The sequence below is a fragment of the Dendrobates tinctorius genome, unplaced genomic scaffold (genome assembly GCF_039654945.1).
Source record: "Dendrobates tinctorius isolate UK_male_01 unplaced genomic scaffold, ASM3965494v1 ptg000124l, whole genome shotgun sequence".
In the NCBI taxonomy this organism is placed as follows: domain Eukaryota; kingdom Metazoa; phylum Chordata; class Amphibia; order Anura; family Dendrobatidae; genus Dendrobates; species Dendrobates tinctorius.
The window spans coordinates 4,819,924-4,843,721 of record NW_027361792.1 but is presented as its reverse complement, the minus strand read 5'-3'; the positions used below and the strand labels follow the sequence as shown (position 1 = coordinate 4,843,721).

General features: G+C 41.9%; 1 protein-coding gene across 7 annotated transcripts in view; it reads left to right on the top strand.

Annotated features, from left to right (window-relative positions):
* SHANK2 (SH3 and multiple ankyrin repeat domains 2) overlaps window positions 1-23,798 on the top strand; it is a 641,049-nt gene that overhangs the window by 262,651 nt on the left and 354,600 nt on the right. The window contains exon 1 of one of the 7 annotated variants that reach the window (XM_073541771.1): window positions 4,559-4,653. The exons of the other annotated variants lie outside the window; for them this stretch is intronic. Within the exon in view, the coding sequence (XP_073397872.1) occupies window positions 4,626-4,653 (28 nt within the window). The 5' untranslated portion in view covers window positions 4,559-4,625. Of the gene's footprint in view, window positions 1-4,558; window positions 4,654-23,798 lie in introns of those variants that run through there. 7 annotated transcript variants of the gene reach the window in all.

The window sequence follows — 23,798 nt, the reverse complement described above, 5'->3', positions numbered from 1 at the left end:
CAAAATCGCGCGGTTAAAACCGCCGCGGAAACGTGAAAAAAACGCCAAGTGTGAACTCAGCCTAAGGCTAGTAGCCCAGGTATTAGGAAACCCCTTTTCTAGGTGGCAGGAGACATTTGTGCAGACTGTGGGGAAGGCTGTGGATTTTCTATATGAAGTATGATCTTTGTCATGCTGAGTTGTTACAAAATTTTGTCTAAAAAGTCACATTTTGTAAGAGGTAAAAACGTGCTGCAAAATCCACAGCAAAATTTGTGCCATGTCCAAATGTGGCATAAAAAGTGTCAATAAGAGGATTGTGTGATATATTGTCATTTTTCTGGCCTATGTAAAGTTGCTGTAGTTTAAGATTTGCATGAAAAAAAAAAACAAAAAATATACAGTGGCATGCAAAAGTTTGGGCACACCTGGTCAAAGTTACTGTTATTGTGAACAGTTAAGCAAGTTGAAGATGAAATTATCTCTAAAAGGCCTAAAGTTAAAGATGACACATTTCCTTTGTATTTTAGTCCGGAAAAAAAATACTGTCATTTTTTTTTTCATTTTAAATTACAATGCAAAAGTTTGGGCACCCTTGGAGATTTGCGTGCACAGAAAACTCTGGAGTTGTAGTACATTGTTCTGCTGTTCAGTGACACCTGCACAAATAAGGCCTTCATGGAAGAGTCATCACAAGAAAACCTCTCCTGCATCCTTGCCATAACAATCCTTGTGGATTTAGCAGCACACGAGAGGGTTTCTTTCATTTCCTTGTGATGGTAAATAAAAACTAAAAGCACTTGTTCCTTGGAAGTGAGTCGAGCTCCCAAAAATTCACCCCCAGGCACCTTTTCAAGTAACCAAATTCCTTTTCTAGTACTCATTTTCAGTTTAACTACCTGCAAAACATAATAGAAACACAACATACACATTGGTGTGATGTCGATGATACATTTTCATGAATTTCAGTACTTGCAGATAAAAGTGATCAAAGTGTGCAACCCCTAAATATTAATCGATTTCGCTAAAATTTTTTATTTTATACAAGCTGTGTAATTCCTTTTCTCCAGCAACCAATAATATACCAAATTTTAGAACTTATTGCTAACTTTCAACATGGAAAAAGCAATACAATTTGTGAAGACCAAAAGCAGAAGACGGGGCAGAGGGGTTAAACGAATATGATGTTCCAATACAGAAACGTTGACAGATTTTATGATTTACGGGTAGGTTCCCCACGTTGTGAGGATGCAGCGGATTTTCCTACAGTACCAGCATTGTGCACAAGATGTTAAAATATGTCATGTACACACTAGACAAAAATAATCTACTGATTTATAATTTCAGTGTGCATTTCATCCTTTGCAACGAAAAGGTAATTTCACTGCATCATTTCCTCTGCGTGGGGAATGCAACAGAAATGCAGCACGGGATGTACCCTAAGGGACTTTTCTCATCAGAGTTAACCCCTTTCAAGATTCTTGTGCCAGGACAATAAGCTGATTGCCAGGGAAAGCAAGAGGCATCAAAGCATTCCCTCTACAGCGGTGAATTAAGTGTAAGTCTAGTTATTCAGATGAATCATAGAATGGTAGAGTTGGAAGGGACCTCCTGGGCCATCTGGTCGAACCCCCTGCTCAAAGCAGTATTCGCAAAATCATCCCAGTCAGATGTCTGTCCAGCCTCTGCTTGAAGACTTCCATTGAAGGAGAACTCACCACTTCTCGTGGCAGCTTGTTCCACTCATTGATCACAAAATAATAGATGTTACATTTAATGTAAGGCCAGCTGAAGTGTGCCACAACCTGGACAGAAGCAGAGCCGCTGATTCCTCATTCACACGTTCATGTTAAAACACGTACATGCATAAATTATACCGGTGTCATCACTGTGTCCGTTTTTACCATTCATGTGCCATCAGTGTTTTTCACGGATCGATACCAAAAAAAAAATGACAAAGATTCTCCTATACTTTACAAAGTTAAACACTAGTGATGAGCGAGTATACTCGTTGCTCGTGGTTTCCCGAGCATGCTCAGGTGGTCTCCGAGTATTTTGACGTGCTCGTAGATTTAGTTTTCGTCATCTCAGCTGCATGATTTGCGACTTGTAGACAGGCTGAATACATGTGGGAATTCCCTAACAAACAGGCAACCCCCACATGTATTCAGCCTGTCTACAAGTCGCAAATCATGCAGCTGAGATGACGAAAACTAAATATCCGAGCACGCCAAAATACTCGGAGGAAATCCAAGCATGCTCGGGAAAACCTGAGCAACGAGTATACTCACTCATCACTATTAAACACATAAGGCACATGAATATCATCTGTATCACTGCTGTACATGTTTTTCATAAACCCATCGACTTGTTTTGGCCATCTCTTTCGTGCTACTGAAGAAAAAAGAAAAAAAAGGAACATGTCTCCTTGTGTTTTGAGCTGACACACAATCTGTGAAAAACACAGACATGTGAACAGCAGCATAGATTGTACGTATTGTATCCGTAAAAAACATATGATACAACACGTTCTGCCACACAGACGTGTGAATGAAGTCTTGGAGAAGGTGTTTCTAGGCAGGTTGTCTTTGTTTTTTGTTTCTTTACATAGATTTTCTATTGTATCCCACCGGCCTTCTAATCTGCCACCATTGCATTGCCTAACTCTACGTCTGCATCCTAATAAATAAAAAGTAAAAAAGAACTTGGCACTCAACTTCTAGAAACATTTTTGTAGTTTAATGCAGCCAAAATAATAGATGTTTCGGCCAGATTGGGCCTTCATCAGTAGCAGACTGCAAGTAAAGTGGTGATCACGGTTCAGAATAGAGATGTGACGTTGTTAACCCAGTCACTTTAAATGAGAAGTAACGGTGCACGCAGTGCTGGGCATAAAGCCTGTGCTGTACTTATACCTATCAGGGTGGGAGTGCCAGCGTGCGGTCAGCTGATGAAGGCCGAATCTGGCTGAAATGTCTATTTTGGCTGCATTAAACTACAAAAATTTTTTTCTAGAAGTTGAGTGCCAAGTTCTTATCTACGGTATGGGGACCTACTTGTGCACCTGCTATAGTAGTGCATACGGTTTTTTCTTCTATTGAATGCATTCTAATAAAGTCCTTGGTGTTGTGTCGCTTCATCCAGACTAGTCTGACGGGGCGTCGCTTCACCCAGACTAGTTCGACGGGGTGTCACTTTACCCAGACTGGTCCGACGGTACCATCGCTTCACCCAGACTAGTCCCACAGGACCATCGCTACACCCAGACTAGTCCCACAGGACCATCGCTACACCCAGACTAGTCCCACGGTACCATCGCTACACCCTGACTAGTCCGACGGGGTGTCGCTTCACCCAGACTAGTCCCACAGTACAATCGCTTCACCCAGACTAGTCTGACGAGACCATCGCTTTACCCAGACCAGTCTGACGAGACTGTCGCTTTACCCGGACTAGTCTGACGTGGTGTTGCTTCACCCAGACTAGTCCAGTGCGACCGTTGCTTCACCCAGACTAGTCCAGAGGACTAGTACGACAGTACTGTCGCTTCACCCAGACTAGGTTGGTGGGAGCGCCACTACACTCAGACTAGTCTGGCGGACCATTGCTACACCGAGACTAGTCTGCCTGACATTAATTCACATAGACAAACTTGGCTTCAGATTCTGACATCCTTCCCACTGGTCATGTCATCTCAGTATTGCTGGAAATCTTGTGCATGCGTGCTACCTCCTCACTGAGCATGTGCAGTGAAGCCAGGTGTACCACCCTGCCGGCTTCATTGGCACAGTGTGGACATCCAGGAGGGCGCAATGACACTGTCCCAGAGATGACATGGCCAGCAAGGAGGACTTTAATCACACCCATAGGGCGCGATTACAACTTCTAAGGTCAGTCCAGACTGTAACATTAATAGGACATTATGCCAGATTATGAAACATTTGGAGCTATCAGAAAGGTTCCAGATATACACACTTTCTTGTAAGGGTAAGAAACGCTCAGGAAGAAGCCCAAAAGTGAAATGTTTTCGTATACAGATTTTATAACTTTGCTTTTGATCACACGGGTGTTCCCATATCATTTCTCCTAAATTCAGGTATTGTAAAGGCATAATAATACACATCACCCATCCATAATCCGATAGGTGCAATTCTGTACCGGATTATCAGATTTTCTGGATGCTGATTTTATATTATATGTATTCGTATATTCCCAGTCTCTTTAATTTATGATCCTAAATCTCTTCAGCGATGCCCCCCCTCCTCCTCTTATATAATTAGTTGTGGTTCTCTTCAATGTATTTTATAGTTTTAGGGTAAGTAATGGATTAAATACCCAGTGGGGGGAGAAAAAAAAAAAGTTAATCCCTTACTGCATCCATCCAGCTGTCTGCGAGTAAATGAGCACAGACGGTTTAGAAAGCATGTGCTAAGCCTCGCATTTCTACTATGGCTGCTAAAAGATGGAGTTACCAAACAAGGGTGCCGGCGAGCTTTACTGAGGCTCCGCTACTACCGCGCTCCAAAGCTCCGGCAGAATGCATTACAAGATGAGATCCCGTCTGTCCGGAGAACCCTACTCGGACGCTTATATTTTGGTCGGGGGGTTCCTGTGAAGCAAAGCTTGACCCTTATGGATTAGGTGACATGGGCTGTTCTTCTTCGTGCAAGAAAGGTTTGTCTCCTCATCGAAACGAGAGCGAGAAGCTTTGTTTCGCTGCGTGAGCTGCTGTATGTGTGCGCACGAGTTTGTGTCGTAAATTAGCAGAATCACAAATTCTTGGATACTGTTGCTAGGTTTCGGGCCAGGAAGCCTCTCTATTCCTGTATACATGGATGAGTGTGCGCTGGGCTGGGTGTCTCTTCAAAACATGTTCTCGCCTTTTTCATTTTTGCTTTTTTTTTTTTTTTAATGTAATAATTAAGAGAAAAAAAAACCCTTTCTATAATTATAAGGCCTGCAGTAATTAGTGCAATCTGGCGGGGAGGAGCAGACGGATCTGCTGTAAGATGCAGATTACAGGAGTAGGATGTTGCCTGTTAAATATGGGCCTATGCTTCTTCTGCCGTCCAAGGCGGACTAAGCCTGGAAGATTCTCATTCATTCAATTTCCCAAGACTTTCACCATTATTTGTTTCCTTAAAGAAAGAAAAACGGAAACTAATTTTCCTAATGATTTAATGTGCTGGAATAGAGAAGGCCTTGTTCACTCTAGCGTGGGTCGGCTGCTTATTCTGTCCATATGGAGATGATACAGAACCAGGAGGGGTTCTCCTTTCTGACATTCCACAGAAACTGTTTCCCTCTTGTATCTTGCACTTTTTGGTTTAATTGGATCGTTGTCCCCTCTGCTTTCAGCGCATGGTAAACAGTGCAGACTGCAAAATATCCATATTATTAGGGCGATATAGTGCATGCTTAAGTAGAAATAGAAAACCAATAGAATCACAAAGGAGTATATATAGTCCATAATGTATAAAAATTATATAAGTTTATTTAACATATATACCAAAATACCGCATCTTTTAAAAGAGCAGCGAAACGCGCGTCGGTGGCGGGGGGCTTTGGTCCATTAGATACATTTCTTGGGTAAGCACTTAGCGCATATGTTGTGTATTACTTGATTTATGCCAGTCCCAATTTAGACGCACATGCATATGTCTATACTGGCTTGATATTTATTATGGTATTCCTATGATTGTATACATACTTTTGGCACTTTTGCACTTTATATGAATCTATTATAAGTGACCTTAGCTATCACAATCTGATCCTTTGTTTATCTATTTGTGTATTGTCATTTATTTTGGCATATATGTTAAATAAATTGATATAATTTTTATACATTATGGACTATATACTCCTCTGTGATTCTATTGGTTTTCAGGCTCTAGTTCGGAGTGTCCCTTAGGGAACCTATATATGACTTGATATGGCTGCTGGTTGAATTGGCATTCCTTATACTGTTTTGCCTTGGTTGGTCTGCATTTTTTTTAAGTAGAAGTAGGCTGCGTCTGAGTGTCCACCTTCTGTAGGTGTACACTCATGAAAAAAGTCACAAAAAAACAGTTACCAAAAGGAAACAACAATGCACTAGTCCTGATCAAAAAGTATCATATGCTTTATTGTTTAAAAATTACATTGTGACACAGGTAGAAAAATTGGGGGAAAGGAAATTTGTAAAATGACATCATACTTGTGTATGTCTGCCGTAAGCAAGGGACACGCACCACCCCAAATGGATAAACTGAGCAGTGAGCTATTTGTCATTTATCATCAAACAATAATCAATATATGCACAATCCAAAATCTTTTTTGCATGGTAATGATTGATATTATTAATGCACAAATCTATATCTCACTTGCTGTACAATGCCATCACCCGCCATATTGGAAATACACCACAGTGAATCCACTATCTGACCCCATATGGGCTATCAATGTTCCTTTGTAGTATTTACCTAAGCAGGGTGTTCGGATTGTGCAGCCCCTGGTACAGATCCAGATGGGTGTGTGTGCCTGCCCCAACGCACGTTTTGGTTTTGCCTTCCTTTTTTTTTTTTGTGCTTTTTTGGAAGAAAAAAAACTAGTAACTGCAGGTGTGAAAATAATCCTACTATACAGTACCTTGAAAAAGTATTCATGCCCCGTAAATTTTTCCACGTTACACCCACAAACGTAAATGTATATTATTTGATACCAAAGCAAAGTAGCAAGTACTTGTAAAGGAAATTACATATGGTTTTCTAATTATTTTAAAAATATAAATCTGAAAGTTGTGATGTACATTTGTATTCAGCCCCCTGTTGTCTGAGGTCCCTAAATAAAATCTTGCATGACCAGTTGCCTCCAGAAGTCACATAATTTGTAAATTGAGTCCACCTGTGAGTAATTTTGTTCTCAATAGAACTGTAGCTGTTCTGTAAAGGCCTCAGAGGTTTTTGTGAGAATATAAGGGATTAAACAGCATCATGAAAACCAAGGAGCTCACCAGACAGGTCAGGGATAAAGTTGTGGAGAAGAATAAAGCAGGGTTAGGTTACAAAATAAAGCCAAAGCTCTGAACATCTCACAGAGCACTGTTCAACCCATCATCCAAAAATGGAAGGAGTATGCAAACCTATCAAGACATGGCTGTCCACCTAAACTGACATCTCAAGCAAGGAGAGCACTAATGAGAGAAGCAGCCAAGATGCCCGTGTTCACTGGAGGAGCTGCAGCGATCCACAGCTCAGGTGGAAGAATCTGTCCACTGGACAATCATTAGTCATATACTCCACAAATCTGGCCTTTATGGAAGAGAGGCAAGAAAAAAAAGCCATATTTGAAAGCCAGAAGACACGCTGTTTACAAAAAGTTATGTAGGGGACACAGTGAGCATGTGGAAGAAGGAGCTCTGGTCTGATTAGACCAAAATAGACCTTTTGCGGCTACATGCAAAACACTATGTGTGTTGGAAAAAGAACGCTGCACACCACCCTGAAAACTTCATCCCCACCATCACTCATAGTGGTGGCATCATCCTGCAATGAGGAGGCTTTTTTCAGCAGGGAAGCTGGTTAGAGGTGATAAAAGATGGATGGAGCTAAATACAGGGCCGATCTGGAGGAAAGACTTTCAGAGCCAGCAAAAGACTTGACACTGGGATGTAGGTTCACCTTCTAGCAGAACGACGACCCTAAACATCCTGGCAGAGCTACAATGGATGGTTTAGATCAGAACATATTCCTGTGTGTGAATGCAGTCCAGACCCAAATCACATCGCGAAATCTGTGGCAAGACTTGAAAATTGCTGATGACAGATGTCTCCATCCAATGTCACTGAGCGAGAGTGCAAAGAAGAAGAGGCAAAATGTCACCTCTAGACATGCAAAGCTGGAGAGACAGACTTCAAAAGACTGCTGCAGTGACTGCAGCTAAAGGTGGTCCTACAAAGTATTGACTCAGGGGCTGAATACAAATGCATCTCACAATTGACAGATTTATATTTAGATAATTATATATATTATTTATAATTAGAAAACCTTGTATCATTTCCTTTTACACTTCACAAATACTTGCTACTTTGTGTAGGTGTCACATAACATCTTAATAAGATTTCAGTTTTCACACTAGCGTTACCGGGCGCAGCGCAGGGCCGCTGCTAAGCTCCGCCCCCGGCCGTGCCCCCTCCGGTCAGCTCCTCCTATGATCGCATGACGCTGCATGCGATCAGCGTACGCTATATTTAGCGTTGGGTACGCTGGTCGTGCGCTGGTACACTATCGCCGGCGCGTCCGCCCTTTTGGCGCTGCGCCGAGCGCACAAAAATGCAACACTGCACGTTGGCGCAGCTCCAAAAGGGCGGATGTGCCGGCAAAAGTGTACCAGCGTACCCAATGCTAAATATAGGGTACGCTGATCGCATGCAGCGTCATGCGATCATAGGAGGAGCTGACCGGAGGAGGCGCGGCCGGGGGCGGAGCGTAGCGGCGGCCCTGCGCTGCGCCCGGTAACGCTACTGTGAAACTAGCCTAACATGAAAAAAATGTGAAAAGTTCACAGTATGAATACTTTTTTTCAAGGCATTGTATATGTGATTTTATGTGCAAACCCTTGTAAGGCGAAGGTCACACTCGCGTATTTCTGTGTAACACACCAATGTTAATCCATGTGGTAGTTCACATGAACATTTTTCCAAATGAGCCGACAGTCTGAGTGGGAAAAAATATCACAGCTGGCGCTAGTCACATACGTTTTCCGAACGAGCCTCGCCCGTAAATTGGGCACACAGAAAACGTATGCCATGCAGACGACATCTGTTTATCATCCATTTTTAACAAAGATTCAGGCTGTGTACCCACGTGTTTTTTTTTCCGCGTTTTTTAAGCGTTTTTCCCGGCAAAAACGCTTCAAAATCGCATACAAGAAGCATCTCATTCTTTTTAAGGAATTCCGCAATTTTTGTGCACATGATGCTTTTTTTTTACCGCGGAAAAAAACCTGCAACATGTTCATTAATTTTGCGGAAAAATCCGCATTTCTAACTATATTCTATGAGCAGGAGGATGCTCCTGTGAAAAACGTGGAAAAAACACATAAAAAACGCGCGTTTTTCCTGGGAAGAAGACCTTTTTTTTTTTGTGTACGTGGGTACATAGCCTCAAGGATAACATGAAACACTATTGGGTATTATATTTATTTATTTTTTTCTTCAATTGTGGATGTAAACAATGAATATCGTAGTTATGTAAAAAACAAACATAGGGGTAACATTGCAGACCACTATACAGATAAAAAAAAAAAAAAAAAAAAAAAGCAAAAACCTTTTTCTAGACATGAAATTGTCAGTTTTTTATGCGCTCCTGTGAATTTAGCTGCGGGGCTTGTCCAGACGGTGTGTGCCTTAGACTGCACATGGAAAGGACACAGACCTGCTAGTGCCAGTGTGGCCAATTTCCCACACGGAGTAATGACCTTGGGGGAAAAAAAAAATAGCTGCACGTGCTATTCAAACATGTGCAGTACATGAGGTACAAATAAAGTGCAAGTGCATAAAAAAAGGGTATATATGTGCAAAATATGGTATGTGCAAATTGGTATAGGGCTGGTAGAGGATAACTAAGGTTCAAGTGCATTCAATTCAATACCAGTGCATCAACAATTTTATCACACATAATAGGAGATCGAATGGATCACTGTAGGATATCATAGAGGAATATATTACATGGTGGAACAATAAAGTAACTAATAGTGAATCGCAAAGTGCTGTTACCTCTTGTGCTGATGGAGTCCCCAGGATGCGCCCACCCCGACGCGCATTAGGGCGTTGTGCCCCTTTCTAGGCATTGGTTTCCTTCCCTACCTTTTTATTGTCCTTAATATTTCCTAAATTAATTTGCCTATTATTGGACATTATTTCGGTTTGTTTTCGTTGTTTTTTATTCAGGTTATTACATGCAGTGTAATGGCAGCCCCGGCACCCGGTCTCAATGTGGACGAACACCTGAAGCTGCACAGTGAGCCGTCCCCACCACAAACTGTAGACGTAACGGGCCCCGTTTTTCATTACAGCCGTTTCAACCCAGACTAAGGAGCGATCTTCATGCTGCAGATTTTGTCGCAGAAACTTCTTCAGTTGAAAAATCATTTTCATTCTTATGAGTGGAGATGTTTTAGTTGAATTGCAGAACTATCTGCAACAACTTGTGCAGCGTGGGAATACACCCTTGCTTCAGCTGCACTCTGCAGCTTAAATAATGTGACTTTTATCATTTCTGTGCTGCTTTCAATAATGGTTAAGTAGTCAGGGCGTGACCTCCCGCATCCTGGCAAATTTGGTATAATTGTGCAAAGCTGCTGTACTTTCATTTACCCTCCCCCCCCCCCCCCAAAAAAAAAAAATTTACCTCTTCTTATTGTGAACATACCTTGAATCCTGTCTCGGCGACACGCTCTTATTTCCGGCTACAAAACCCCTGTACTTGAAATGCAAATAATGAACGTATCTCCTAATGTGACTCTGAGGATGCAATATGCAAAGACAGAAAACATCTGCTTTCTGAGACGCAGGCGAAGCGTTCCCCGCTCTGAACCTTATATCTCATGGAGAATAATGAGCTAAATATTATCCACACTTGCCCTGGATACATATTAACCCTTGCCCCGCCGCCTGCCTCTACATTCCCACTTGTCAGTGGCGCCATCCTTCTGATGCTTAGTCTGTGGACGTAATGCGGCATTTCTGCATCTTTTAGGCTCGGTCCTCTGCTCTACATCCCGGGGCTGGTCACTCCCAGCGCTGGCAGGGTTAATACATATAAGTAGATAAATTTACAGCTGGGCAAACAATTTTGGCTATATCTAATGTGGCAGAAAACTCTTCCGAGGAAGACGTTACCCAAGGATACGGAAGTTCTGGGTTGGCCTGAAGTTCCAGTGGTTGCTATGGCATCACAAATTATGCGGTAATCATGCTCGAAATAGTCTAAGGCTGCAACCTCATGAGATTATATGCATTTGTGTATCTTATACCGAGGTAGATTGTGCCGTGCGTTATGCTGACTTACCATATGCTCCTTGGGGGAGGGGGGGGGGGGGGAGTCTTGTTCTTTCACAAAAAAGATCAAGGTGAGAATTTCTGGTGACCCTTAAAGTGCGGAAATGACCCATTAGGTCAGGTGTTGACCACTTTGCACCACTCCAAATACTATGTTTCCACAAGAATTTTCACTTTGAATTTTGCGTGGAAAATCCCATGCCTAGACTAGATACTGTATAACAGAGCCAACAAAGAAAAGGCATTCACACAATGGGGAAAGAAAATCTGCAGCAGAAACTGACCTGCGGTGCGGAGTTCAGATGCAAATAATGAAAATGTGATGCACTTCTAGAGCATCTCTGCATCTAAATCTGCAACAAAAATCATATGATTTGGTGCATTGTTCTTTTTTCCTGCAGATTTTATTCTGTTGATTTTCACACTAAGGCTAAGGCGTCACTGGTGAATCACATCCGATGCGATATGCTAATGATACTTGGCTCCTTGTCGGCTGCGAGTGTGAGCCGAGTGTCAATGCTCTGTTCTCTGATCTGCTCATATGAGAGGATCGCCAAACCGCTGCGGAGGAGACGGAGAAATGTATTTCTTCATCTCCTCTGCTGCAGGCGTCGGCGGGAATCGTACTGCACTCTGGTGATATCCGAGTGCAGTGCGATGTTTCACACACAACCATAGACTTATATGGGTTCGTGCGATCAGAATTTGGCAAGCAGTCGCAGCATAGTGTGATTTTTATTTTTTATTTTTTTTTCCCTGTCCAATCACAATCAGTTCAGAGCAGGAAAAAAAACGCAATTGAGAACAGAGCCATAGAATTAAATTGGTACGAATGCAGTCCGATATTTAATCGCAAGGGTCCGATTCATCAAGGCTGGCATTTTGTACGTAGAGTTCGCTGCTGTGCATGGAAATACATTCCTGCTATAATTTGCGCCAGTTTTGCGGTGTAGGTTATGACAAATTTGTCAGCTAGTTTTTGGCCATGCGTCATCTTGCAACATTTCCAACAGTTTTATGCCAGATTTCTGGCGCAGACTGTTTGATGAAAAGTTTTTCTGCATGATTTTGGAGCAGATTCTGCCCCATAAGCCACATTAAAAAATTGGCTTCAAATAATCTTTCAATACGTCCTCTGTTGATTTCAATGGTAAAATACGTCATTAGTGCACACGTTTCTGGTTTTTTTTTCCCCAAGGTGTTTTTTTTTTTTTTTTTTTTTACAATCTTACAAAAAAATTTAAAAACGCGCATCTTGTGACTTTTTTTTGCTTTTAAAAAATTCATAATTGACCAATCAATTAATAGAAGCTGAAAAACTTTGTAAAAAGGAAGCGACGCAAGCAGACAAAACTCAATTTTTAGGCTAAGTTCATGTTTGTTGCTGATTTTTCCACAGTTTATCTACCTCAAAATCCGTGTAAGTTATATACAGATTTTATTGCAGATTTTAGCCTTTTGATTGGTGAATTAACATGTTACCGATCTATGAATCTTCTTTGCAGTCCAATTTTCGTGCAAAAAAAAAATACCTGCAACACAAATCCTTGAGGAAAATCTGCAAGAAATACGTAGTGTGGTCCCTTATTCATAATGTAAATTTCAGTAAGAGCATCCTCCCCCAAGAAAAAAAAAAACTACATTTATTGGCAAGCAGTTCTTTCAAATGTAAATCAATCGACACCTTTATCTTTTATCTGTTGCTGCATTCCCAATAAATCAGCAATGTAAGCAAACATGCAAATGAGGCATTAAGTGCCTTGGACTTAACAGAGCAGGCTTTCAAGCACACTATAGAACCTAGTTGTAAGCCAAGAAATAACCCTTGGAGGCAGTGACTTGGGAAGTGTTCTGTCATGCCGAAAAGTACTATATACCCTAATTGCTAATTAATTAAAATGCTAATTCCTTAGGAATGCTGCAGCAGATAGAAGATATAAAGGTGTCAGTGGATTTGCATTTCAAGACCTCCATGTCTATATATGTTGTGTTGTTGGTTGACCTCACTCAGTTCATCTTGTTTGATGTAGCATTTTTTTTTTTGTATTTTGTAAAAATACTCTGCTAGTCTTCATTCAAAACTACAATGTGATTTACATTTTTTGGGCTTTCAATACAATTCTATGTGGACAAAAATGTACAGTTCCGCATCATCTGAAATTGCACAGTGGGTGTGAGCCTCCATGAAATCACATCTTTAGAGGTTTCATGTTTCTTTTTGTTTGTTTGTTTTTTTTTTAAAAAAAAAGGAAAAATGCAGAAGAAAAAAACACAGCATATACGCCACGTGGTATCATGGCAGCAGGGCATGTTAACACAGTTCTTATTGTTGAGGTTTTAATTGTGTAAAGGCTGTTGATTTCTTGCCGATTTCAACCTTTGCATTGTTCATTTCACATATGTGCCTGGAAAGTTGTTAGTGCATGCAACAAACTTACCTCTAGGCCACGACAGGGCTAAAAATGTATATACAGAAGCATCCAGTGTAAAAAATGGAAATGTGGTATAATTTTTTTTTATTACTTGATATCATGGGTGATATATATATGTCTATACAGTGGCATATGTTGGAGGCATCGGTCAGAGGTATACAGCAGGAAATTAATGCACCCTACTAGTAAAAGTGTTAGAAATCTGGATCATGTGATTAGGGAAATCCCTACCGTTCACTAAAAGGAAGCGACATGTGAACAGCGAATCAGCAGCTGCTTAAAGAGACCTTGTTACCAGGTTAAAAGTGCTATGTTTTTACTCTAATTTTATTTCTGCTGATTTCCTGAGTTTTCTATAAATGTATTAATGTAATCTTTTTATTTATATTTAATTTTTACTTAATTTTTTTTATATAAATTATTTGTTTTATATTTATATTTTTTCATTCCGTAATACGATTCCAGAGATATGGGCTTTTTTTGTTTTAGTTAAAATTATTATGGCGTTTAGCAAGAGGGCGTGGCTCACAGGATGCTCAGGGGAGTGTCTTAAGGTTGCTCTGCATAATTAGCATGTGCGCTACGCCCCTTTGGTAAAGACCATAAAAGTTAGCACTAAATAAAAAAAAAAGTTTTTATACCTGTGGAATCTTATGTGGGATTTAAAACAAAAAAGTCAAAATACTTAGGTAAGCAGCAAAAATAAAATAAGGGCATTACTGGACACTCTTCACCTGGTGCCAGGTCCTCAGTCTGGCAGCAGCAATGCATTGCATCATGGACACCAGGCCCGGCGATCAGGCTACACAACAGGTTCTCCCTCTTAAATGTTCTTGTTTTGACGTTCTCACCGCACATGTAGTTATTTGATAAGAAGTGAAGCTTGCACTGTCTTTATTTTGGTGCATCCTCACAGATCATGCCGAGCACAGTGATAATGGCCTCTCCAAGCCCACCAGGAAGACATACACTTAAAGGTTAGATCAGATGCTCAGTCTTAATTAGTTCTTAAAATAACAAAAAAAAAAAATCTTCTCTGAATCGGGATAATAGGATGATAAACAGAGCTCATAGGAGCCGCGACGGCAGGATGATCTGTCATTCACAATATACATCCGATACATGACTATTATTGGTGTGACGGCTTTCATTAGATGACTACAGAATAATTTGCATGTCTTAAGTGTTGTCAGTGGTATCAGATACACTTATACACATGCATAAAGCACCTTGAATTAGAGACTTGTATCGAGTCTCTTGGATGCTGCAGCTCAGCTAATATTCAAGTGAGTGGGAACTGAGCTGCAGTACCGAGATCAGCCACTACAAGGTGTACAGAGCTGTGCACTGTTAGCAGTGCTGGCGGCTGGATGCTAAGAGTCGGACGCCCACCTGTTTTAGGAGAGGTCATTAATATCTACGTGATAGACAACCCCTTAGATAATGTGTATTTTTTCAGCTTACTGGCTGCACACTCTGGTTGGCACTCTGATCATGTGACCCTGATGACATTATCACATTATGCACTTATGTTGCCTGCTTATCATTGGTCAGCATCGTAAGGGAGGCTGAAGTACACGCCCCCAGTGAAAACTATCTGAAAACTGACTAAAGTTAACTCATTGGGTGCTAAATATTTGATTGCTAATATCTCCGCAACAGTGAGGCGAAATGAAAAGAAACAAATATGTTTTATTCTGCTCTGCAGCCTCTAATACATTGTGTGTCCAGTTCAGCATGAAAACATTTGGTGAAAGGTCCTCTTCAATGTTCCATTAGCCTTTTTTCCAGACCTATGGGGGTCCCAGATGTCAGACCTTCAGCAATCATATGATAGTGATATGCAATCGTAGTGTGTAATGAGAGGTCAGGACCCTCCTGTATCAGTCTCATCTACAGAGATGGTTTACCTAGCACGACCCATTGCCCCACGTCCGCTGCAGGAATCTCTTGTCTGCAGTCACCACTAGGGGGGGATGAAGAGTCCAATTTGTACACAGTGGATGCAGATTTATCATTAGGATCCTATACGTGAGTAGGGTTGCTGATGCATTACCATAGCAGCCAGGGACCTGCTGAAGACCACCAACATTGCTATATTTTTTTTCTGTTACATTATATGGTATATTTAATGCCATCATTCAAAACTACAAGTCGTCCTGTAAAAATCAACTTATCCTACTGCTTTGCAGATGCAAAAATAGAAATGTTATGATTCTTGGAGGAAGATGAAAAAACGGAAGTGCAAACACAAAAATTGCCCGTTGTGGTAAGGGGTTAAGTCTCTCATAGCAGCGGTTGTGATAGAATACATTTTATAAGATCTTCACAGGAGATTTGGAGCTTTGTACAAGGAAAAACAGAATAGACCACTATAAAGATGTATTAATAAAATAATAATGAAGAATTGTTTTCTTGTGTCGGCAGAGACCGTTGTCGCTTCGTCCCCAGAACAATGTATCGGCAGCATTCACGCTGAATCTTTCTTCTCCTTCGTGTTGTTTCCTCGGCCGTCCACCTACACATGTATAAGTTTTCACTCAGTAGGATTTGTTACTTAGAACAAAACACCTCCAGATAACCTGGCGTCGCCGGGCTCCATTTTTATCTGGAATTATTTTTATAGCATGATTCATTAACGTTGGGCTCCTGCGTGCTGCAGTGTGGCTGAATGTTAGTGCCGAGGTCACCGAGGGGATTAAACAATCGCAAATTACCGGAATCAACGCAGCAAAGGAGCTTGTAGTGGCCCATTTATAATTAGACACCTTGTTGGCATAGATATGTATATGAATCGGTTATCTACATACAGTGAGGAAAATAAGTATTTGATACATTGCCAGTCTTGTAAGTTTTCCCCTCTACAAAGAATGGAGAGGTCTGTAATTTTTTTATTGTCGGTAAGCTTTACCTGTGAGAGACAGAATCTAAAAAGAAAAATACAGAAATTCACATTGTAGGATTCTTAATTAATTAGCATTTTATGGCATGGAATAAGTATTTGATGCAATAGAAAAGCGGAACTTAATATATGGTACAGAAATTTTTATTTGCAATTACAGAGGTCAGACGTTTCCTGTAGTTCTTGACCAGGTTTGCACACACTGCAGCAGGGATTTTGGCCCCCTTCTCCATACAGATCTTCTCCAGATCTTTCACTGTAGCTGACAAACATTGAGTTTCAGCTCCCTTCAAAGATTTTCTATTGGATTCAGGTCTGGAGACTGGCTAGGCCACTCTAGGACCTTGAAATGCTTCTTACGGAGCCACTACTACGTTACTCTGGCTGTGTTTCGGGTCATTGTCATACTGGAAGCCCCAGCCATGACCCATCACCAATGCTCTTACTGAGGGAAGGAGGTTGCAGGCCAAAATCTTGCGATACATTACATCTTCCATCCTCCCTTAAATAAGGTGCAGTCATCCTATCCCCTTTGCAGAAAAGCACCCCCAAAGTGTGATGTTTCCCCCACCATGCTTCACAGTTGGGACGGTGTTTTGGGGGTTGTTCACATCCTTCTTCCTCCATACACGGCGAGTGGAGTTGATACCATAAAGTTCTATGTTGGTCTCATCTGACCATATGACCTTCTCCCATGCCTCCTCTGGATCATCCAGATGTTCACTGGCAAACATCAAATGGGCCTGGACGTGTGCTGGCGTGAGCAGGGGGACTTGCGTGCCCTGCTGGATTTTAGTCCATGACGGCGTAGTGTGTTACTAACTGTAATTTTTGAGGCTGCGGTCCCAGCTCTCCAAGTTATTGACCAGGTCCTCTTTTGTAGTTCTGGGTTGATTCCAGGCCTTTCTTAGAATCATCCTTACCCAACAAGACAAGATCTTGCATGGAGCCCGAGAAGGAAGAAGATTGGCGGTCATCTTGTGTTTCCTCCTTTTTCTAATAATTGTGCCAATAGTTCCTGTCTTCTCAGCAAGCTGCTTGTCTATTGTCCTGTAGCCCATCCTAGCCTTGTGCAGGTCTATAATTTTGTCCCTGATGTCCTTAGACAGCTTTTTGGTCTTGGCCATGGTGAAGAGGTTGGAGTGTGATTGATTGTGTGGACAGGTGTCTTTTATACAGGTAACAAGCTCAAACAGAATCAATTAATACAGGTAATGAGTGTAGAGTAGGTGGCTTCTTACAGAAAAACTAACAGGTTTGTGAGAGCCAGAATTTTTTCTAGTTGGTCGGTGATCAAATACAGTGGGGCAAAAAAGTATTTAGTCAGTCAGCAATAGTGCAAGTTCCACCACTTAAAAAGATGAGAGGCGTCTGTAATTTACATCATAGGTAGACCTCAACTATGGGAGACAAACTGAGAAAAAAAAATCCAGAAAATCACATTGTCTGTTTTTTTTTCATTTTATTTGCATATTATGGTGGAAAATAAGTATTTGGTCAGAAACAAGCAATCAAGATTTCTGGCTCTCACAGACCTGTAACTTCTTCTTTAAGAGTCTCCTCTTTCCTCCACTCATTACCTGTAGTAATGGCACCTGTTTAAACTTGTTATCAGTATAAAAAGACACCTGTGCACACCCTCAAACAGTCTGACTCCAAACTCCACTATGGTGAAGACCAAAGAGCTGTCAAAGGACACCAGAAACAAAATTGTAGCCCTGCACCAACCAGGCTGTACACTACATAAGTTACCGCAGGATAGGTGGTAAATGGAAATCTCCTGGATAGCACAAATCTTTCTGATCCTCTCTAGTATTTATATTTGCATTTACTTGATTCACAGGCTGTAATTGCTATTTTTTTTTCCCTCCGATCTGACCTATTTTGTGCGGCAGCCTCCGGGTGATGCACATATTTTGGTGTGTGAATGTTCGGCCCATCCATTAGGAGAGTGTGCTAGCACGCTGAATGCTGGAGACGGCTTCGGTGAATGTTCCTCCTACGTACATCTGTGATCTCTCTAAGCGCCAATCATTAAAATGTGTGCATGCACATTAAAGGCATGTATGTAAATGAGCACATTACCTGCTGTCCTCAAAAATCAGGAAAGTGGATTTTTTTCTCTCAAGGGCTTTGGAATTGTTGTATATTCATTTACAGTGTAATGTGTGACTGCGAGCCATTATTAGTAATGTGTCAGTCTAATGGTATGACCATGGGCTGTTATTACAGCATTATGGATAGTAAAAAAAAAAGTTACATGACTTAATCATCAGCAAGCAAAGTGTCCCTGTCTGGACATTTGGGTCCGGGGACATTTTATTAGCGTTTTTCTGAAGGAATGTGTCGCTATAGAATTGCTGTTACAAATGATATGTCCAACTCGTCCTAGCTTTTCTGAATACTAAATAGGGCCCATACTCATTAGATGAAGCTTGGGGGCTCAGTGGTTAGCACTGCACAGTGGCTCAGTGGTTAGCACTGCACAGTAGCTCAGTGGTTAGCACTGCACAGTGGCTCAGTGGTTAGCACTGCACAGTGGCTCAGTGGTTAGCACTGCACAGTGGCTCAGTGGTTAGCACTGCACAGTAGCTCAGTGGTTAGCACTGCACAGTAGCTCAGTGGTTAGCACTGCACAGTAGCTCAGTGGTTAGCACTGCATGGTGGCTCAGTGGATAGCACTGCACAGTAGCTCAGTGGTTAGCACTGCATGGTGGCTCAGTGGATAGCACTGATTTTGTCCTAGCTTTTCTGAATACTATATAGTGCCGTACTCATTAAATGAAGCTTGGGGGGGGGGCTCAGTGGTTAGCACTGCACAGTGGCTCAGTGGTTATCACTGCACAGTGGCTCAGTGGTTAGCACTGGTGCTTTGCAGCACTGGGGTCCTTGGTTGAAATCCCACCAAGGAAAACATCTGCAGGGAGTTTGTATGTTCTCCCCGTCTTTGCCTGAGTTTCTTCCAATTTCAGACATACTGATAGGGAATGTAGATTGTGAGCCCCAATGGGGACAGTGATGATAATGTCCGTACAGTGCTGGGGAATTAAGGGCGCTCTATAAATGAGTAAAATAAATATCATCGCTGATTCCGATGGAACCGTCAATCTGATGGGCAGAAGGCATCATTAGCTAGTTGTGGCAGGGACTTTGTAACTCTATTATCTGTCTTTTATTGAGCAAATTTCAGTCAATTGATTTGCTGTGTTGTCATAAAAAGAGAGATGAACTTTAATGTGTGTATGAATCAGGAATGAGGAGTTAAAAAAAAAGTTACAAACTGCAAGTCAGTTTGAGCTCACTGAGCGATTCTCAGTTCAGTCGGTATCCAGCAACACACAGAGCAACACAGTGGCTATAAAAGACAGATTGTTGCAAAATTAATCCCAATTCCACACATAATCCAACTCCAGTCTATGGGTGCGTGGTGTCAGACATCGGACGTCACTCCAGATTTCATCACAGTCCCAATGTATGATCAAAGAGGCAATGGAGGAGATGGAGAAATGAAGTTCTCCGTCTTCTCCGCACCTGTGCTGCAATGCTCTCATGTGAGACACTCGGATCAAACGCTGACAGAGTTTGGCTTAATTGGCCTGATTCTCTCACATGAGAGAATATATGCTAGTGAGCGAACCCTTATGATACTTGCCTTGTAGTAATCCGATGTGGCTGAGCTTAGAAATCAAAGTTTTGTAGCCAAATCCAAATTAGCCTGGAAGTGTGTTGAGGGTGTGTCAATGTGTCCCAGAGAATAGAACACATCCTCAAACTATTTCTAGGCTAATGTGACTTTATCCACGAGTACAGCCATACCTGTAGCGTCAGCAGTAAAATCGTCCCGTCAGGTTTCCTTTTAGGCTATGTTCACACATTGTGTTTTTGAGTGTGTGAGATTTCAGAAATCGCATGCACACAGCTTATTTTTTTTGTCCTCAGTATTTGGTGCAGAACCTGAGGTTTTGCCGAATGGAGCACGTCACTTCTTTCAGCGTTTGTCTCCAGCATTCACCCATTGAAAGCAAGTATCAGATTTTGCTGCGTTTTTTTGTGCGCCTATACCTGATTAAGTAGAATCGGGTTTTTTCTTTTTGCTCTAAACTTTATCGGCATGCACAAGAGACAAGTGTACCCTGACAAAAATGCAGCGAAAAATGCAACAAATTCTAAGCAAAACCTGCTTTTTTGAGTCAAGTTTCGTACTGACAAAAGAGCGGGTTTTGCCTTAGGAAAAGGAACACATCAAAAGCACAACGTGTGAACATAGCCTTAAAGAAAATTGTTTGCATGCAGAAAACATTATAGAATAAAATACTTTCGTATTAAGGCCATGTTCACACGTCCAGTATTTGGTCAGTTTTTACATCAGTATTTCTAAGCCAAAATTAGGATTGGAACGTTCAAAGTAAAAATACAATAGGAACAAGTCTTCTCGTCTTTATTTATCACCCACTCCTGGTTTTGACAAATACTGAAGTAAAATACTGACCAAATACTGAAAGTTTGAACATGGCCAAAAGGTTAATCTCAACCTTACAAATGGGTGAAAAGAGTTAACTTTGCAATTTACTTGTTGTTAAAAATCCTCTCCATTTCGAAGATTGGAGTGATTGTTAATTTTGTAGTTTACAGCATGTTTCTAAGGTCACCGACCACCTCTGCATTTTGCCAGGCAAATAAGACCCAGTCTCTCAGCATAGCAATGCAGCGCTTTGAAGCTATTTACTGTCGAGCTTGCAAGCGCTGCTCTGAAGCTAACTGTATTCGGCCAACTTCAGTGTCTGCAAACTCCTCCAATGCTGTATTATCAGAAAGTGAACCGTTCCTGTCCAGCAGTTCGGCCTTTCTGCTGGTCTGAACTGTCAGTCATTAGGAGGCTGAGCAGCGGTGCACTCCTGAAGGTCCAGCTTGAGAACTCTTCCAGCTCCGGTGGTCTCTTTGATGACTCTTCCAGCAGTGACTGTGTGTCATATATACCTATGACCACTGCAGCCAGTTATTGGTGATGCCAACACCTACAGATAAGATAGCTGTGGACAGTAAATTGCTGCTAATAGAAACCAGACTTTCTATTCTATCCATAAGCAAGTACAGCATTTAGCTTTGAACCACAATCTCTACCCGAGGATGCCAACGCATGCAAACCCTTTTTTGCCGTTTAGGTATTTGACCCATTTGGACAACCTTGTCTCTTAGTGACCCCCTGGCAATGAACTGTTAACTGCGGGAAGCTTTGGACTTTTTCTTCTTACTTTTGCAAAGGTTGCAGCAGGTGAAATATAATCTTGTGTGGCAATAGCTTTCTTCTCAGGCTAATTGTACGGGGTCCAAAGTCAATTACTTAGGTGGCTGGAAGATCTACTTGCAGAATATAGACTCACTCAGTAGGGGGCGTAAGTAGTGTGCGCCATCAGAGGTTGTATCCAGGGTCACCATCTGGGGTACTGACATCCGGTGTGTTACATTAGTGGCATTACTGTCTGTATCTTGTCACAGATTGGTGGTGGGGGGGTTTCTGTATATTAAAGAACGGACATGTTTATAAACTTTTGCACGCTGAGTTCTCCCTGATGGCAAACCTCAACAACGTGAACAGCGTCCTGAACCCTAAAACTTAGTGACCTTGAGGTATAAAAGTTGCAGTTCTGAGACCAAATTGTTCACGGAGACCGATCTGATTTCAGCTACACAAGTAACACCACTGCTGTTCTCCATTATAAAGAAGTAACAAAGACCATGAAAGACTATATAAGCAGGAATGTCGGCCGAGCTCCACAGTTTGTGACATGATATGCGTGGCAAGTGGTCAGCAGGGGCTTTTCTCTGCTGTGGGTGGTATGTGAGAAGTAAAGCCGTGTACATCTCTCTTAATATGCAAATACTTCCTTTTCTTTGTCTCAGTTGGAATTTCTCATTTTCCGCCATCTGGATAAATCAGAAATCTTCTGTGATAAATGAGTTTGGACACGTTCATTCAGTGTAAGGATGAGTAGGGCGCTGGCTGATGAGTTTCCCTCTTGCCCGAGTTATAGCAGTCACCCTTCCTGACATCCACATCTGATGCCTTATTTTCTTATAAATAATGTCCTGTTTCCCACCTTCTTGCTGCATTTTATCATAATTACTGTGGGGGAGATAATTGCCGCCTGATCCTTTTTATGTAGAAATGTAGGTCAAGTCTGTACATTGGTGTAACTTACAGTTAATTTTACTGTGCAGAAATGTCTTCACGCAGATACGCGGCATTGTGTTACTGCACAGGATGGCCATTCGCCAAGCCAATCTTTTCATCCTCTTACTGTGATATTTCTTTTACATATTTTATAAAAAAGTAAATGCAGGATGTGGAAATCTGTGAACCCGTGAGTTTTTACTTATTCCCATTAATTTTTATTGTGCTTATGTGGCATCCATGAAATGAGTCCTGATCGATGGTCATCAACCCTACCGCATTATGGAGGCTTTACATCTCTGTACTGCACTGAGGTAAAAGGGATCTTCATTGTGTTAGGATCAGTGCACATATCCTTTCTATTGTGGCTCTGCACACGTGGTCCTTTTTCTCTTGGGGCTCTGCTCACGTGTCTTTTCTCTTGTGGCTCTGCACACGTGGTCCTTTTTCTCTTGGGGCTCTGCTCACGTGTCTTTTCTCTTGCTGCTCTGCGCATTTGTCCTTTCTCTTTGAGCTCTGCACATGTCCCCTTTTCTGGGGGCTCTGTACACTTATCCTTACTTTTGAGGCTCTGCACACCTGTCCTTTCTCTTGGGGCTCTGCACACCTGTCCTTTCTCTTGGGGCTCTGCACACCTGTCCTTTCTCTTGGGGCTCTGCACACCTGTCCTTTCTCTTGGGGCTCTGCGCACGTGTCCTTTCTTTTGGGGCTCTGCACACATGTCCTTTTTCTCTTGGGGCTCTGCACACGTGTCTTTTCTCTGAGGGCTCTGTGCACATATAATTTGTCTTGGGGCTTTATAAACATGTCTCTTTTTTCTTGGGGTTCCGATTACATATCCTTTCTCTTGGGGCTCTGCACACGTCCTTTCTCTTGGTGTTCTGTTCATCCTTCCTCTTGGGGCTCTGAACACGTGTCTTTTCTCTAAGGGCTCTGTGCACATATAATTTGTCTTGGGGCTTTATATACATATTTCTTAGCTCTGCACACATGTCCTTTCTCTTGGGGCTCTGCACATGTGTCCTTTCTCTGAGGGCTCTGCACATGTCTCATCTTCTGGGGCTCTGCACACTTGTCTTTACGTTTGGGGATCTGCACAGTATCCTTTCTCTTTTGGCTCCACGCATGTGTCCTTTCTCTTGGGGCTCTGCACCCATGTATTTCTCTAGGGGCTTTACACCCGGCACGTGTCCTTACTTTTGGGGCTCTGCACACATGTCCTTTCTCTCTTGGGGCTCTGCACACGTGTCCTTTCTCTAAGGGCTCTGTGCACAT